We start from the raw sequence: 16833 nt of genomic DNA, 5'->3' as shown, positions 1-16833 counted from the left end.
TAATTTTAACCTGAACCCCATGCCTGGAGAATCCACGTAATGATATAATGGTTAATTTGTGTTCTGAAAAATGATATCTGTGCTCTCTGATACCTTTTAGTTTATGAGCATCATAAATTCCCTATCTTTTCTTCGTGATCTCTTAAGTGTGCATATGGAAATTCTCTTGAAAACAAGTTACTCCCAATTTAACAGAACTTTTTTTTTTTTTCCTTCTAGTTTGGGAATACCTGCTACTGCAATTCAGTTCTTCAGGCACTTTATTTTTGTCGTCCATTTCGGGAAAAAGTTCTAGCATACAAGAGTCAACCTAGGAAGAAGGAGAACCTTCTTACATGCTTAGCAGACCTCTTCCATAGCATAGCCACTCAGAAGAAAAAGGTTGGTGTAATACCTCCTAAGAAGTTCATAACAAGATTACGGAAAGAAAATGGTAATTCTTCTTCTACTTCTTAATTGCTTCTATCTGCTAGCAGGAAGGTTAGATATAGCGTACTGTAATTCACCAATCATTTATTGAACGCCTGCTGTATGGCTGATAATATGTTTGCCATTGAGGAAACAAAGACGTTCTGGTCTTCAAGAAGGATAAGTGAGGACACAGTCACACAGCAGTTACTATGAGCTGTGATCAATGTGTGAAGTGCGTTATATACAGAAATAAAATTTTGTATGCCAGAAGATGAGAAATCATAGCTGCCTTTGTTGCCTGCTTGGCTTACCTATCAAGAATGAAGTTTTTCCACATTATTGTGTATTTGTTTTCATTATGCCTTCATATGTGTTAATTCCGTTGATTCTTGCAACAGTCTGAGGTAGGGAGCATGTTATTTCCCCCTTTGAGGCCATGAAAAAACTCAAAGCTAAGAGACTCGCCAAGAGTCACAGCACAGGGAAAGGAAAGAGCCAGAATAAGAAATCAGGCCTGGATCGTTTTAGGTAGATACATTTTAATCCCTTCCTCCCTTTTTAAAGTCACTATTGAATTAGCCCCATCTCCTCTTTCTCTCTCAAAATATTCTTCATTTAATTGTCGCAGCAAGCCTGTAAGTTAGATAGCATCACCCCACTTTACAAAATGTGCTGAGGCACAGAGAAATTAATTTATGCAAGGTCAGTGGCAGAGCTGGTAAACAAACTTAATTCTCCCTGATACCAAAGCCCAGTGTTACATCTACAGTGGTATGCTGCCTCAAAAAAATTCAAAAGGAATTCAAATAAAATGTAGAATTCTGAATTTGTCTGATGTAGGCATTTCAGTCATAGAAATAAAATTGAGTGGTATTTTTAGCTTGATTTGTCATCTATCAATTAAAAAGATGCACACAGAAATATGACTTGAGAAATCTTTAAAGTTGGTTATTAAAGATACTATTGCGTATTCCTGCCCTTAAATTAATGCAGTTGCCACTGTTCATTATCACCTGGGTATTTAGTTCTCTGGAACGGAAGAAGACCCTGAAACAGTATGGGCTATTAGTCTTGACTTTGATATACTTACTCAGTGGTTTGCTTTCATTCCCCTCACATACAAATACAGAGCAATTAGCTCATTGCTCACCAACACACGTGTTTTGGTTTCCCCTGATGAAAGCAAAACGAGTTTACTTTCTTAGATTACAAATCTGCACAGTATCTTCTGTTTTTAAGAAAGCCAAATATAACCCTGTTGGAATATGGACTGAGCAGTTCAAGTGTTTCTCAGTCTTTTTGTTTATATCAGTATGAAATTTGAAAATTTTGTCCTGGGAGGAAATGCATGTACGTGATAATTGAACACGCTTTGGGTTTTTGGGTCCTTTCCCAGTGATTCTGTTAGTATTTTAGAAGCATTTAGCTTCAGAACAGATTGCGAAATATTTTCCTTTTCATTTAATAATACATTTTTTTTTGGCTTTGTTGTTTAATATATTGTATGTGTTCTTTAAATACACCATGATTCTTTGGGTTAAATTGACTCTCATGCTGAACACAGAGTTCACGAATTGTGTTTTGAAAGTACTGTGTGATTATTTACCAATGGCTTTATATGTTGCTTGTCAAAGCTTGGATATTTTTACAGTGTTTATTACTTAGTAATAGTTCAGTATTCTGTGATTTTTTTAAATGGTGGAGTAAAATGATACACGGTACACTTCTTAAACTTCTTTGAATGAGACTGATTTCGGAATGAATATTTACTCCAAACCCATCTTCTCATAAGTTTTCTTTATTTTTGCCTACAATTTAGAAATAATATTTAATAGAAAAGCATTTTTATTATTTTGATGTTGCTGGAATTTATAAGTATGTTTTGATATATATTTTTGACTTTTGAGTTTTTCGCCAAGAATTGTGTAGGGATGAGCATATATATCAAAGAGAAATATACATTGCATATCTTTCCTTCTGAGATACTTTGTTTGTTTCTTTTGAGTCTCTGGAAAATAAGTTGCCTGGTATCTTTCACTGTTAGACAGCCTTCCTAATAAATTTCCTTCCATACTGCGTTATAAACTTTACCTATTTATTGCCTTATATTGTTAACCATTTTGATATTGCTTGGAAAAAACTGAATTTAATTTATATTCATGAATCAGTTTTTGTTTTTTAAAATGTTACCTACTCATAGCAGGAGAGGACTGTATCAAAGTGTGTGTATATAATATGATAACGCTTGCTCTATAAATGTTATCTTTGATGATGTTTGAATTGGTTATTATATATTCGAGCTCCTGCTGTGTGCCAGGCACTGTTTCAGAACCAGGGACATAGAAATAGACAAAACCTCCGCCTTCAGGGAGTTGACAGTCTAGTGGGGAAGATAAACAATAAACAGTTATGTAGCAGAATGTATCATTGCTATGAAGAAAAATAATGCAGGGAAAAGGGGGAAGGAGTTGCTAGTTTAGATGTAGATAGTTGGAAATGGTCTCATAATGGGAAATAAGAGCAGAGATTTGAAGTGAGAAACAAGCCACTTGAAGATCTTGGCAAAAATGTAACAAGTAGAAGGAAGGAACCCTGGTGGTATAGTGGTTCAAGCACTCGACTGCTGGCTGAAAAGTCACAGTTGGAACCCACCAGCTGCTCTGCTATAGAAAGATGTGGCGGTCTGCTTTCATAAAGACGACAGCCTTGGAAACCCTGTGGAGCAGTTCTGCCCTGTCCTATAAGGTCTGTATAAGTTGGAACTGACTCCACGGCAGTGGGTAGAAAGAACAGAAAGTGCAGATGTCTCGAGTGCTTGAAGCAAGAAAATTAGCGTGGCTCAAGTGGAGTAAAAAAGGAGCCCTGGTGGTGCAACGGTTAACCGCTCCGCTGCTAACCAGAAAGCTGGTGGCTGGAACCCACCTAGCTGCTCCGTGAGAGAAAGACATGGCCATCTGCTTCCGTAAAGATTACGGCTTAGAAAACCCTATGGGGCAGTTCTTCTCTGTCATATAGGGTCATTGTGAGTAGGAATGGATTTAGGGGCACCTGACAGCAATGACAGAGTGGAGTGAGAGGAAGAGAGAAAGGCAGGGCCTAGAGCTTGTATTTCATTTTGATAGCTGTGGGAGACCATTGGAGGGTTCTGTACAGGTGATGATGTGTTCTGATTTGCATTAGGAAAAGATCTCTCTGGCTTCTGGGTATGGTTGGGGTGGGAAAGGGTGGCATAAGAGTAGAAGCAGGGAGACCAGCCACAAGGCTGTTGCAGTGATCTAGGTAAGAGATGAAATTACTTAATATGTTTAAAATTACCCACTTTATGCTGGCTGTATTATCCTGGAAGTATTAATACACAGTTTGGTGATCTAAAGTATCTTAAAGTAGTTATGTTTGTTAGGGTCGAATCTCAACTAGAGAATTTAGCATCATTTAAGGTGGTCTTTAAAGAACGCTGGGGGTGCGTGCAGTGGTTAAGCACTTGTCTGCTAACTGAAAGGCCAGCTATCTGAACCTACTAGCCGCTCCACAAGAGAAAGATATGGCAGTCTGCTTCCTTAAAGATTACAGCCTTGGAATTCTAACTCACAAAAAAAGACCAGACTTACTGGTCTGACAGCAACTGGAGAAACCCTGAGAGTATGGCCCTGGGACAGCCTTTTAGCTCAGTAATGAGGTCACTCCCCTGCTTCATCCTTCAGCGGAAGATTAGACTGGCCCATAAAACAAAACAAGACCAAAAGGGCACACCAGCCCAGGGGCAAGGGCTAGAAGACAGGAGGGAACAGCAAAGCTGGTAAATGGAAACCCAAAGTCGAGAAGGGGGAGTGTTGACATGTCGTGGGTTGTTAACCAGTGTAGTAAAACAGCATGTGTAGCGTTTAATGAGAAGCTAGTTTGTTCTGTAAACCTTCATCTAAAGTACAAAAAAAAAAAAGATTATGGCCTTGGAAACCTTCTGGAGCAGCCCTACTCTCTGTCCTGTAGGGCCGCTGTGATTGGAATCGACTTGACGGCAACAGGTTTTGTTCTGTTTTGTTTTTTGGTAAGGTGAACTTGAGTATCATCTGTAGCAATATGTATAGTTCAGAGTTTTGTTTTAGGTGAGATTTACTCTTCTGTTAACAGCTGTTTCAGACCCTGCCATTCGTCCGTTCGTTCGTTCATTCATTCACTCAATCGTTTATAAAATAAGTCCAGCACATCTCGTATGTGGCAAGCATTGTACTAAGGGCAGGGGATGCTGCACTGAGTACGATTGAAGGGGTTCTCGTTCTCGAGGAATCTGCATCTGTACAGCAAGGGCTCGGGTGCTATGGGGAGATAACAGACAGTGTGTGCCTTGGTTTTCCTCAAGTGACACCTGTTAAATCGATTTGAGTAAATGATTTCCCATACTCATTTCCATCAATTCTTTTTTTCTAGAAAAGCATGGAAGTTATTTTGTGCAATGAGTGCTACAGCTACTTCAGAGTTAATAAAGAGAATAACCTATTTTTAAGCAGTGATTTAGGTTTCCTTTTTTTTTTTTCTGCATTAAGGCTGCAGCAATATCAGGACTATAAGAATTTATAATTATACATTTATTTAATAATGAAATTGTCTCTCCCACTAGACTGTTAGTTCCATGATGAAGGGAACCCATTTGTTTTTGTTCACCATTGTATTCCCAGCTAATAATCCAGTCTCTGGCTCATAGCAGGTGCTTACGAAATATTTGTTGAATGAATGAATGAGTGAATTAACGTGTTTAATTTACCAAAGAAAATTTGAAGTCCATCTTTCCCATTATGTTACTTTGCAGAGAAGAAAGCAAACCCTAAGAAGACTAGGGTTTTAAAAATTAAATGTAATACAGTTTACAAAGATAGTCCTGAGGCTGTTTAGTCTCTGTTGTTTCAATGTTTTTGTAGTCCTGGTTGATGTTTTTAAAACTATAGGGATCACTCTCAAGGCATAGTTAGTATACTGTGTGTATGGAAGGAGCCCTGATGGCACAGTGGTTAAGAGCTCTGCTGCTAACAAAAAGGTTGGCAGTTCCAACCAGTTGTTTCTTGGAAACCCTCTGGGACAGTTCTACTCTCTGTCCTGTAGGGTTGCTATAAGTTGCAATCTACTTGACATTAGTGGGTTTGGTTTAGTTGTTTTTATGTGTATAGAAAATGGACTAAATTATTTTAGAAATATGTCAGAAGTTTAGACTATTTTCTGGTTGTTTGCATCTCATTTCCAGAGGCTTCAAGTCAGTTGAAGTTAAAAGAACATCCAAAAAGAGATGCTTCCAATTTTTTAAAAATCAAGAACATTTGCACACTTTTGCTTTACAAAGGAAGCAGTTATTTTGACATGACCTGCCTATAGAATAAAATAATTTTTTAAACATGAAAATGATTAGACATACAACTTTAGATTGTGGCATTGAGCCAGCATGTCGATACCCACCCTGGTGCATTCATCGTCTCCAGCCTTAACCATGAGCGTGGCAGTGCTTATATTGTCTTTTTACCGGCCCACCCCTGGGATGTTGCATTTTGTATTCCTTGTGGCTTTTCCAGTTTGCTTCCACTTTTTTCAGGCTCCCCTCTCAACTCTAGTAGTAGTATTCTTTCCGATCTTTATTTGAGTGAACCTTCTTGAGGTGGGGGGATTCTAGATTTGTGCCCTGGGAATGGGTAAGTGAAGGAGTAAAGATGGCTCTTGATTTTAAGGAGCTCATATGCATTTAAGGAAGTTGCATAGACACTGAAAGTGTCAAGTTCATGATGAGAGTTGAGTGGAGAGAGAAACCATGAATTAGGCTGTCAGAGGATTGAGAGGGGAGGGGATGGGCAGAAGAGAGGAGGGTCCAGGGTAGTATGACCAGGTTGATGAGCTTCGATTGAGGGCAAATTTTGATATGCAAGTGAAAGTGTGATGGTTTAGAAGTGGCAGCAGGGAGCCAGAAGATGTTAAAGGTTGAAGAGATGGGGAGTTTGCTTAGAACAGATTGAGATTCCTAGAAAAGGCGCCAGAAGGAGTTGAGAAAGAAGAAAATCCAAAGGATGAGGAAGGAAATAAGGTACAATAAGTGAATGTGGGTAGTAGAGGATAGGGACGGGGTAGAGAAAGGAATGGGGTTGAGGGGTAGGGTATTATCTTCAGGTGTGGAAGATTATTGCATTGAGAGGCAAGATTCAAAGCCTTTGACTTCTGTGATCTTGACTTGGCATAGTCCTCTCCAGTGGCAGAACCATCTAGGCTCCCAAGCACTGCTTGTCCTGGTCTCAGAGGTCGAGTGGACTGCCAAGGAGGTTTGCAGAGGTGCAGGCTGAATCAGTGCGTTGGGAACAGCTGTAGTGACTTCTGCTGTGAGCATGGGAGTAGGGAATGGATCTGCTGTCCCTTGTGGGAAAAACCAGTGGACATCCAGCATACCACAGGAAAGATCAGTTGGATGATAAAAGTTCCCCTAGGCTAATGCAGTAACACTTAGAACTTTTGATTTTTATTGTGCTTAAAAGGAACGTAATAAATTTATTTAAGGCTAATCAGATCCCTCAGGTTAAATTTATAGCAGAGAAATGAAGTGTGGCTCTAATTCCATTTTTAATATTGTAGTTGCTTTGAGATCCAAATTCATAAAATAGATTTGGGTATATGAAATTAAGTAATGAATCTGAAAGACTGAGTGTAAATTTTACCATGATACAGGAGGTGCCAGGGAAAATTCTTAGGTAGAAAGAATCACAGCCTATTAATCAAAGTTGTATATTTGCAAACAGGGTAGAATACCCATTGCAGTCAAGTTGATTCCGACTCATAGCAGCCCTATAGGACAAAGTAGAACTGCCCCATAGGGTTTCCAAGGGTGTAATCTTTACGGAATCGTCAGACCTTTCTCTCACAGAGCAAAGTGGCTGGTGGGTTTGAACCTCTGACCTTTCAGTTAGCAGCGAACCTTTTCGTGCCCAGCGGTACGTATAATGACCATCAACTTTTTCAGCCTCTGGGGTCTTTTGGGACGCTCCTATACGACTGACAGTGTGTGCTGCTGAAGGGCAGGGACCTCTATGACTGAAACGGAAGAAATGGGCGTGTGCTGCAAATTACTGTTTTTACAGGGTATTGTATGAGGTATCTGAATTTTGGGTAGGAAAGATAGAAATTTTGAAAATTTTTGTTACACATATGTACCAGTAGACCCTGGTGGGCACTCTGGACTATAATTAGTCGTTCTTCATAGGTACCACTAGACACTTAGGGTAGTCTTGTGGGGGGCAGAAGGCAAGAAAAAGAAAATCCATACTACCTACCAAAAATTCAGACACACTCAATGAGTCAGCATGCTTCCATTAATTAAAACACATGGTACCACAAAAAAAAAAAACCAAACCCAGTGCCACAAAAAATTCAAAATAATTGGGTTATCAAAGGGTTAACAACTGTACCACCAGGGTTCCTCCACGGTAGAATAGAGCCATTAAAACTAAAGGACAGGAGACTTGTCAGTGGCCTGAGGGGAGCTAACTTGAACTAGACAGATCAAAATGAAAGTGGAACAAAATGAGGGACACTCCTACAGTTTCTGCAGACAGTAAAAGAACAAGAAAAAACATTATGAGCAACAACAAAAATGAAAATGGAACAGAGAGACTTATGCAGAAAATGTTTTTAAAAAAATTAAAAGGGCTTGGGAAGTATTGGATATGAAAGATGTGCAGCCAGCAATGGTAGGAAACAGGAAAGTGGGCTTTTTGTGTAGAAACTCGTTTATTTTTAAATATACGAATAATGCGTGTTTACATTCTTAAAGTAATATTTCCGTGCAAAAGCAAAAGTTTCTCTTGAAACTTCTCCAACCTGTTAATCCCACCTTCTTCTTTAGGAATAACTTGGACCTTCCAAACCTTTAATATATATGCCCCTGTAGAAAACTGTAAGGAGTCCCGGGGTGGCGCCAGCAGTGAACCAGTCAACTACTAGCGGAAAGGTTGGTGGTTTGAACCCGGCCCAGAGGCGCCTCGGAAGGTGGGCCTGATGATTGGCCTCTGAAAGGCCACGGCCTTGAAAACCCTGTGGAGCGCGGTTCTGCTTTGCACGCAGTGTCTCCAGGAGCCAGAGCTGAGTCCACGGCAGCCAACAACAGCAATATAGAAAACTGTAGTTATATTTTGTGGAGTTTTTGTCATTGTTGTTGTTACTATTCTTGTTTGTTTTAGGTAAAAATGGGATTTTACTACACATACTGCACCCTTGATTCTTTCACTTAATATCTTGGAACTATTACTGTGTTGGTTCATTCAGAACTACTTCCTTTTTAACTATTTGTGCAGTGTTCCATAACAAAATTACACCATAATTTAAATCAGCTGTTCTCATAAATAGGATGTTTTCAGACTTTTGTACTGTAAATGAGTGGCTGTGTGCACACTCGTTTTAGTACTTGTACAGACATTTACTTGGGATTGACATCTAGGAGAAGAACTAAGTTGCATTCTCAGCCAGGCAGGACCAAGGCATGCCATAGCAGGTTAGGCACCAACAACAGTGGGTGACAGTGCCCTCTCCCCACGCTCAGCACAACACTGGGCACTCTCATTTCTGTTTTGCAAAAGTGAGGGGCAGAAATGATGTCATTGTTGTGATTTACATTTCTGATCACTTGTGGTATGTTATTTGGTCATTTGTATTTCTTCTTTGAATTGCCTGTTTGTTTCTCTTTGCTAATTTTTTGGTTGGGTTTCCTTTTCATGTTTTGTAAAGGGTTTCTTTGAATATTCGAGATATTAAGGCTCTGTGTACTCTGGATAATCATAGCTGGATGGTCCTAGCTCATTACGTGTCTTCATTTATGGCATTTTTGCCATACAAAAATTCTTAATTTTTATGTGGTCAGCCTTTTTCTTTATGACTTCTGGGTTTTGTGTGTGTGTGTGTGTGTTCTGTTTAATAACAGTAATAATAGCAGTGAGGGCTCATGATCTTTGAGCACTTACACTGTTCTGTTCTAAGCACTTTTAACTCTCATAACAACCCAGCGGGGCAGGAACTACTATTAGCCCGTTTTTCTGGTGAGGAATGGTGGCGCAGGGAGGTCAAGTGAAGGACATGCATCTAATTGGAACCAGAATCAAATCTAGACAGTCTGGCTGTAGCAACCATACCTTAAATGGGAAGCTTTTTAATAAGCTTCTTTTGACACCACTATTAAAAACATTCTTCTTTATTTTCTTTTACTACACCTCCCAGTAGGTGCTTTCACTGGTTCCCATTTTATTTTTACAATAACTTTGCATTCCAAGGAAGAGGATAACCCATTTTACATAAAGGAAAATCAAGACCTTTTGATGACTATTCTCATGTTTTTTCATAACCTTTTGAATTTCTTTTTCTATAAATTGTGAATTTCAAGTCCTTTGCCCACTTTGTGTTGTTCTCTTTTGTACGAGCTCTTTATATGTTGAAGATATTAGTGATTTTCAGGTTAATTTTATGATTCCTAATGCTTAACTTTTTTTTTTTTTTTTTAATGCTTAACTTTATGCAGCCATATTGTAGTTCTTCCAAAGTGTAGTTTATTTTATTCCTTTTTGTCTTGGAAAACTTTCCCTAAATTTTCTTCTGAATTTGTCAGCTTTCTTTTTAATAATGTTAACTGTACTCTTTCCGGAGCCCTGGTGGTGAAGTTTAAAGGCTTGGCTGCTAACCAAAAGGTTGGCAGTTCAAATCCACCAGCTACTCCTTGGAAACCTTATAGGGCAATTCTACTTAGTCCTATAGTTGGAATTGACTTGAAGGCAGTGAATTTGGTTTTTTTATGATACTTTTTGTGGAATTTACTAAATGTACATGAAAGTTCTAAAAAATTCCTAAATAGGTAGTTTTTCACAATGAGTTTATTAAATAATCCATTACCTTTTAGGTATCCCAGTTTAATTTGTGTGCTCAATGGACGTGCTGCTTTGTAGCACGGTGGAATCAACCTGCTTGGTTTGAATCCCGGCTCTGCCGTTTCCTCGCGGTGTGATTTAATATTTTCTGATCCAGGTTCCTCGTCAGTAAAGTAAGGCTAATAACAGTATCACAGGATTGTTTACAGAATCAAATGAGATCCTGCCTCTAAAGTCTTCACACTGTTCTCGCGGGGCTGTGTGATGCCATGCAGGGTACGCTTAATGTTAGCTATTGGTATTTCTATTAAATTTACTCATTTGTAAAATTACATGCAGTGTTTCATGGAGTTATAAAATCTCACATTTGGAAGGGACCTTAGAAATTTTCAGGATTAAGTAAATACTACCTGATACTATTACCATATTTTTTTTTTTTTTTTTAGCAAATAACATACCCATGTAAATAACATGCTCATATACATGATGCATAGCATAGCGTACTTATGAAAACAGCACAGGGGTTGCATGGGTGGCAAAAAGCATATAACACGTTATTTGCATAAAAACACGGTATATTGTGAATCTTGATTGTACATCAGAATCACCTGGAGAAGCTTTGAAAACCCTGGGTTCCTGGCCTCACCCTGATCTACTAAATCACAGTCTCTAGGATGTATGGCCCAGTGATTTATACTTTTAACAAACTTTCTGTGTGATTCTTAACCAGCTAACTAGGCATTATTGGCAAGAGGTTGACCAAAAGTTCTGCTTTTAAATTTGCCATCTTGCAATATTTGTATAATAATAGATTAAATGAACTAGTAAAAATCAGTGTTTCTTGTCTTCCCGATATCTTTCATAGAAATGTGTGAGAGTATATTTTGCCCCTTTTTCATGGACTATTTAGTGTTCTTCATCCTAACTTTCCCTCAAATTCAGCCATAATTTTTTAGATGAGAAAGTTATCTATTTCTTAGACATTACCTGCGTTATCAAACATTCGTATTAAGTTCTAACAGAATACTAGATAATTTAAAAATTTTTTTTGTTTATTTGAAGTTATTAATTCCAAATTATCTAATGGTGTTTTTAATTTTTAGAGCTTTTTGACAACTACATGCAGCAAGATGCCCATGAATTCTTAAATTACCTATTAAATACAATTGCTGATATTTTACAAGAAGAAAGAAAGCAGGAAAAACAAAATGGCCGCTTACCTAATGGTAACATCGACAGTGAAAACAATAACAGCACACCAGACCCAACGTGGGTTCACGAGATTTTTCAGGGAACATTAACTAATGAAACCAGATGTCTTACTTGTGAAACTGTAAGTATACCATAAAATTTTATGTAGAAAAATATAATTTGTTATATTAAAAGTTCTTTGATGACAGTTTGAGAGATGAACATGCAAGTTATAGTTCTTAGATACAGTATATAAATGTTAAAGATGTACTCTTCCTTAGAAATGGCTCTATCTGCACTTTTTAGTAATGCTGCTTATTGACAATGAATACCTGAGGTGAAAAACGATACTTACTGCAGCTTGAACTCTTTGATTTTGTTTTAATTTTTGGAGGCCGTAGAGCCATGGTGTGAAATTGTATGTCTTGGGTAAGCTCACAGGAGCCTTCTGGTCAGGTAGGCATATTGATTTGTTTTTCCTTTTCCCACAATTATATTTAGTGTTCATTGCTGGAGTAAAAACTAAAGCATACTGCCCACACTCAAGGAGGAGAAAGTATTTACTTGCTGGATACTCTGTAGATGAGCAGTGGGAAAATTGCTTATGCATGGGGTCAGATAACCTGGTATTTCTCTTATATTTTACCCTGTTAGCTCGTTTCTCACTTAAGGAATGAAAGATTGAACAAATGCTTACCTAATTAAGTATCCATTATCCAATTTTATCACTTGAACCAGTAAAGCCCTCCCTCATTCCCCCTTCAGTACAGAACCCAGTTTAGAACTGGGCATTGCTTCTAGTTATTATGCTTCTTTAACCTGTTTTAATCTAGAACATTCCCTTAGCCTATTTTTGTCTTTTATGACATTTATGTTTTTTGAGAATACAGCCCCCTGCCCTTTTGTGCACTTTCTTCATATCGAGTTGGTCTGATGTTTCCTCCTGATTGGTTGCCGGTCATGCATTCTCAGCTGACATACTGCGAGTCGATGTTGTGTCCTTTTCTGTGTATCATGTCGTAACACACAGGGTCTCTCTGCCCCTCATTGGTGAGATTCATGTTGATCACTGGGTCACGGTGTTGTTCAGTTTCTCTGCTTTAAAATTGCTGGTTTTTAATCCTCTTGCAACTAGTAGGCAAGTCTTTAAAAACCAAAAACCAAACCCAATGCCATTGAGTTGATGCTGACTCTTAGTGATCCTATAGAGTTGAACTGCCCTATAGAGTCTTCAAGGCTGTAACTTTTATGGGAGGACACTGCCACACCTTTGTCCCACAGAACAGCAGGTGGGCTCCAACCTCCAACCTTTAGGTTGGCAGCCGAGCACTTAACCATTGTGCCACCAGGGCTCCTTTACCACTATGCAAATACCCTGCTATTCATCAAAATCTTCCCCAAGATTCGGTGTTGATTGATGGTTTTTGCTTGGTCCAGTCTTTACTACATGATGGTTTTACTACTAGTTTTTAATAACTGTCTTAGTTATCTAGTGCTGCTATAAAAGAAATACCACAGTGGGTGGCTTTAACAAACAGACTTATTTTCTCACAGTTTAGAGGCTAGAAGTCTAAATTCAGGGCACCAGCTCTAGGCACAGGCTTTCTTTCTCTGTGGGCTCTGGGAGGAGGTCCTTGTCTCTTTTCAGCTTCTGTTTTTCAGTTCCTTGGTGATCTTCATGTGGGTGTGGGCCTCTATCTTCCCCTCATCTTTGCTATCTTGCTTCCTTGTGTAATCTGCTCTTTTTGTATCTCAAAAGAGACTGACTCAAGACACACCCTACACTGTCTCATTAACACAGCAAAGAAAACCCATTCCCGTATGGGATAACCACAGGTATACCGAAAAACCAAACCCATTGCCATTGAGTCAACTCCGAGGGACCCTATAGGACAGAGTAGAACTGCCCCATAGGATTTTCAAGGAACGGCTGGTAGATTCAAACTGCTAACCTTTTGGTTGGCAGCCAAGCTCTTAACCACTCTATCACCCAGGGCTCCAAAACCAGAGGTATAGGGGTTAGGATTTACAGCACATATTTTGAGGGAACACAGTTCAATCCATAACAATAATATATGAAAATAGCATAGTCATTGGAAAAGTGTTCACTAGCAAGAAAGGCAACAGAAATGTTGTATGGGTGTTTGGAAGAATAACGCAGTCCACATGACTGACTAAATCAATACAGGTACACTGACAGAGACTAATAAGGAACGGGTTTTGTTTTTTTTCCTTTTAAGCAAATGATGATTCTTTTGAGGGGAGGAGAGGTTCAACCATGAATAAAATGATTATGCTCTTTAAATACAAGCAAGCCATAACCCCACCCCGGTGAGCAAAATGATTGCCAAATGATTACTGTCAATAGTGTAATTTCAGTTAATGAAGGGCACGGTACCAATAAATAAATAAAATTCCTTTTTCTGAGTAAATTCTTAGTGGTAAACCTTAATCAGGTCAAGTGAAAGAGGTATGACTGAGTACTTAAGTACGTAACAGCAGCCTGTGAAGATGTTTCCAGGTTAGAGGAAGGATGTCTTTTGTTTGTGTTCTGGTTCTTTTCCCCAGCCATCAGTTAATTGCGGTAATGGCTGGACTGGGCAATGTTTGCTTTAGGAAATTGGGCTAGCACTCATCTTATTTCAGTCTAATCAACTCCAATTATTATTTTAATGTGAGTTGTTTAGTTTTGTAGTTAGTTAAATAATAAAATTTTGTCATAACTGAATTCGAGGCCTTAGGAAATGTGTTGGCCTATTTATTATTAGAGCAGTACGCCAACTTGAAATGTAGGGTAATCAGAATTTGGCAGTTCCTCGATGTTTGTTACAGAATTTGGTTTGTATTAGAAGATGTCAGAATTGTATAATACAGTGTTCTTCAATGAAACAAAAAGTAGCTGAGTTTGCTTATTAGCATTCTGAGAGATGCAGTAATAGGCAATATTGGAAAGGTAGGTTTGGGGAACCTAATGTGGAGGCCTTTGGGATGCTGTGCTAAGGCCTTTGAAGTTTATTTTGTAGACTGGGAATGGTGGAGGGTGGGCCTTGAAATTTTTGAAGGAGAAAGTGATACCATCCCTTCTTGTACCTAGTGCTTAAATATTTATTAATTTGATTTGTAATGAATGGATAATGATCATTTCACCCATTTTTTGCTAGGTCATCCTTTGGCCTGCCATATACATTTGCAGATAATCTGTCAAAAATTAAGGGTATGAATTGAGACTGTTTCCTCAGAATCGAAGCCATCATTATGCAGATTCAGGAAATGATCATGAGTATCAATGTAATTTATCAAACTAACCTGGAGGGATGAAATCCAGGATATCTCAAGAGTGAATATTTCTTCGTCCAGTGTCACACAAATACTTGAGTACCAATTATAGTAGGTAGAAGATGAGTAGTAGAAGGTGATAGAAGATGATTAAGGCATAGTCTCTGATCTCAAGATGCTCATAGGCTAGTGAAGACGAACCAACAAGAAACGGGGCAGTTCCAGTATAGTGTGCTATGGTGTTGGTCAGTGCGAGATGCCACGAGAGCCAGAGAATGATATCCCTGTCAACGGGAATAGCGGCTTCCTAAAAGTTGAAGAAATCAAAGATAAGTCCTTATTTTTACAGATAAGCAGCAAAGATGAAGATTTTTTAGACCTTTCTGTTGACGTGGAACAAAACACATCAATTACTCACTGCTTAAGGTATTTATGGAATTGTTTATTTTTGCAACTTAATGATTGTCTTTGGTTTAGAATATTTTTAAATGAATACATGATTATTTTTTGTGGTGTATACAAAATAAATTTATTTTGACGTTTACACAGGGGTTTTAGCAACACAGAAACTCTATGCAGTGAGTACAAATACTACTGTGAAGAGTGTCGCAGCAAACAGGAAGCACACAAACGGTAATTTGGTGATTCTTGAATTTTTTTAGTGACTCTTTGGCAATAGATGTTGTTGATGAGCTTTTCTAGCTGAAAGTCATTTATAAAAATTGATATTAAGTAAAAATTCTTAATTTTATCACAGTTAAGACTCATTAAATAGTTAGGAGATAAATGATATTCTCCTTGAAGCTCTTGTTACAAAGACTCTGGACCCTCAGGTGATTTTCTGCATTTAACGACTGTTTCATAATCATAAACCAATACAGTTAAAATACTTGTCTTTGAGATTTTGTGATTGTGTAAACATTTTTTCTTTTCAAGAATGGGCGAGAGGAGCAAGTGTACCCCTCACTGTGGTTTCTGCTGTCCCCACCTAGGGTTTCATACCTTCTCCAAGTGTGTTGTTATGACGACTAGGTTTTGTTGTCAGGGAATGGAACCGTCATCATTATTACTATTATTGCACGTTTTATTTCAGAACAATCACAAACAGAACAAAACGTGCTTTTTTCCCCTAAGGCATTTGAAAGTAAGTCACTGGTATGTTGCCCAGTGGTTCCCAGATATCTTAGTATGCATTGCTTATAAACCAGGAAATTTTTCTGTGTAATCATATCCATCAAAATCAGGAAATTAACATTAACACTTTACTATTATCTAATCCTCAGACTGTATTTAAGGGTCACCAGTTGTCCAAATAATGTTCTTTGTAGAAAAAGGTTCCAGTCCAGAATCACATGGTACATTCACAGTTCATGCTCCTTTAGTTTTCTCAATCTGGAATGGTTCCTTGGCCTTTTCTTGAGTTTAATGATCTTGATACCAGGATCTGGGTGTAGGTGTGCATTGCTGTTGGGATGTTTCTATTGTCAAGTCCCTTAGTGAACAGAGCTAGGGGATATGTGTGTGTGTATATGTACATATATATGCACACACATTTACATCCGCATGTATTTCTCCTCCCTCCCTTTCTCTCTCTCCCTCTCCATCTCTCCGTCCGTCCATCCGTCAGTCCATCCATCATCCATCCATCCATCCAAAAACCATGAATTCATGGTGATGTATCTAGTTTCAGCCTATACCATAGAGTTCATTCTAGTTTTCTCCCATTTCATATTTGTGCCTGCCTTCTCTGACAGTAAAAGTTGAATGCCATTATCACCACTGTATTTACTCTATTTACTTTTTGGGTCACTGCTCCTGTGTGTAACCAATTGCACTCTCCCAGCCTGCTCCCTGCGCTGCACATACACATATGCATTCTATTTATCACAGATGTCCTCTTTTTGCCCCCGCTCCCGCCTGCACAGATGGCTGCCTTATGGGACCCCATCTAATGGTTTCTGAACTGAATTGTTCATAAAGGGGAGGGAAGAGCTCAGATTTTTAAATGGTTATCTTTTTGTTTTGTTTCGGATACAGGCATATCTACTAGGAAGGGAGGTCTTTTGGGTAATGGATACAAGTAATC

At 38.6% G+C, this 16833-nt stretch overlaps 1 protein-coding gene across 1 annotated transcript in view; it reads left to right on the top strand.

Annotated features, from left to right (window-relative positions):
• The window catches only part of USP12 (ubiquitin specific peptidase 12), a 109048-nt gene that overhangs the window by 74921 nt on the left and 17294 nt on the right, over positions 1-16833 (top strand). The window contains exons 3-6 of the mRNA XM_049867886.1: positions 220-433; positions 11384-11613; positions 15097-15173; positions 15297-15380. Coding sequence (XP_049723843.1) covers positions 220-433; positions 11384-11613; positions 15097-15173; positions 15297-15380 — 605 coding nt within the window. The remainder of the gene's footprint in view (positions 1-219; positions 434-11383; positions 11614-15096; positions 15174-15296; positions 15381-16833) is intronic.

Source organism: Elephas maximus, chromosome 23, assembly GCF_024166365.1.
Source record: "Elephas maximus indicus isolate mEleMax1 chromosome 23, mEleMax1 primary haplotype, whole genome shotgun sequence".
Classification (NCBI taxonomy): Eukaryota; Metazoa; Chordata; class Mammalia; order Proboscidea; family Elephantidae; genus Elephas; species Elephas maximus.
This window is presented reverse-complemented; position numbering and strand designations above follow the sequence as displayed.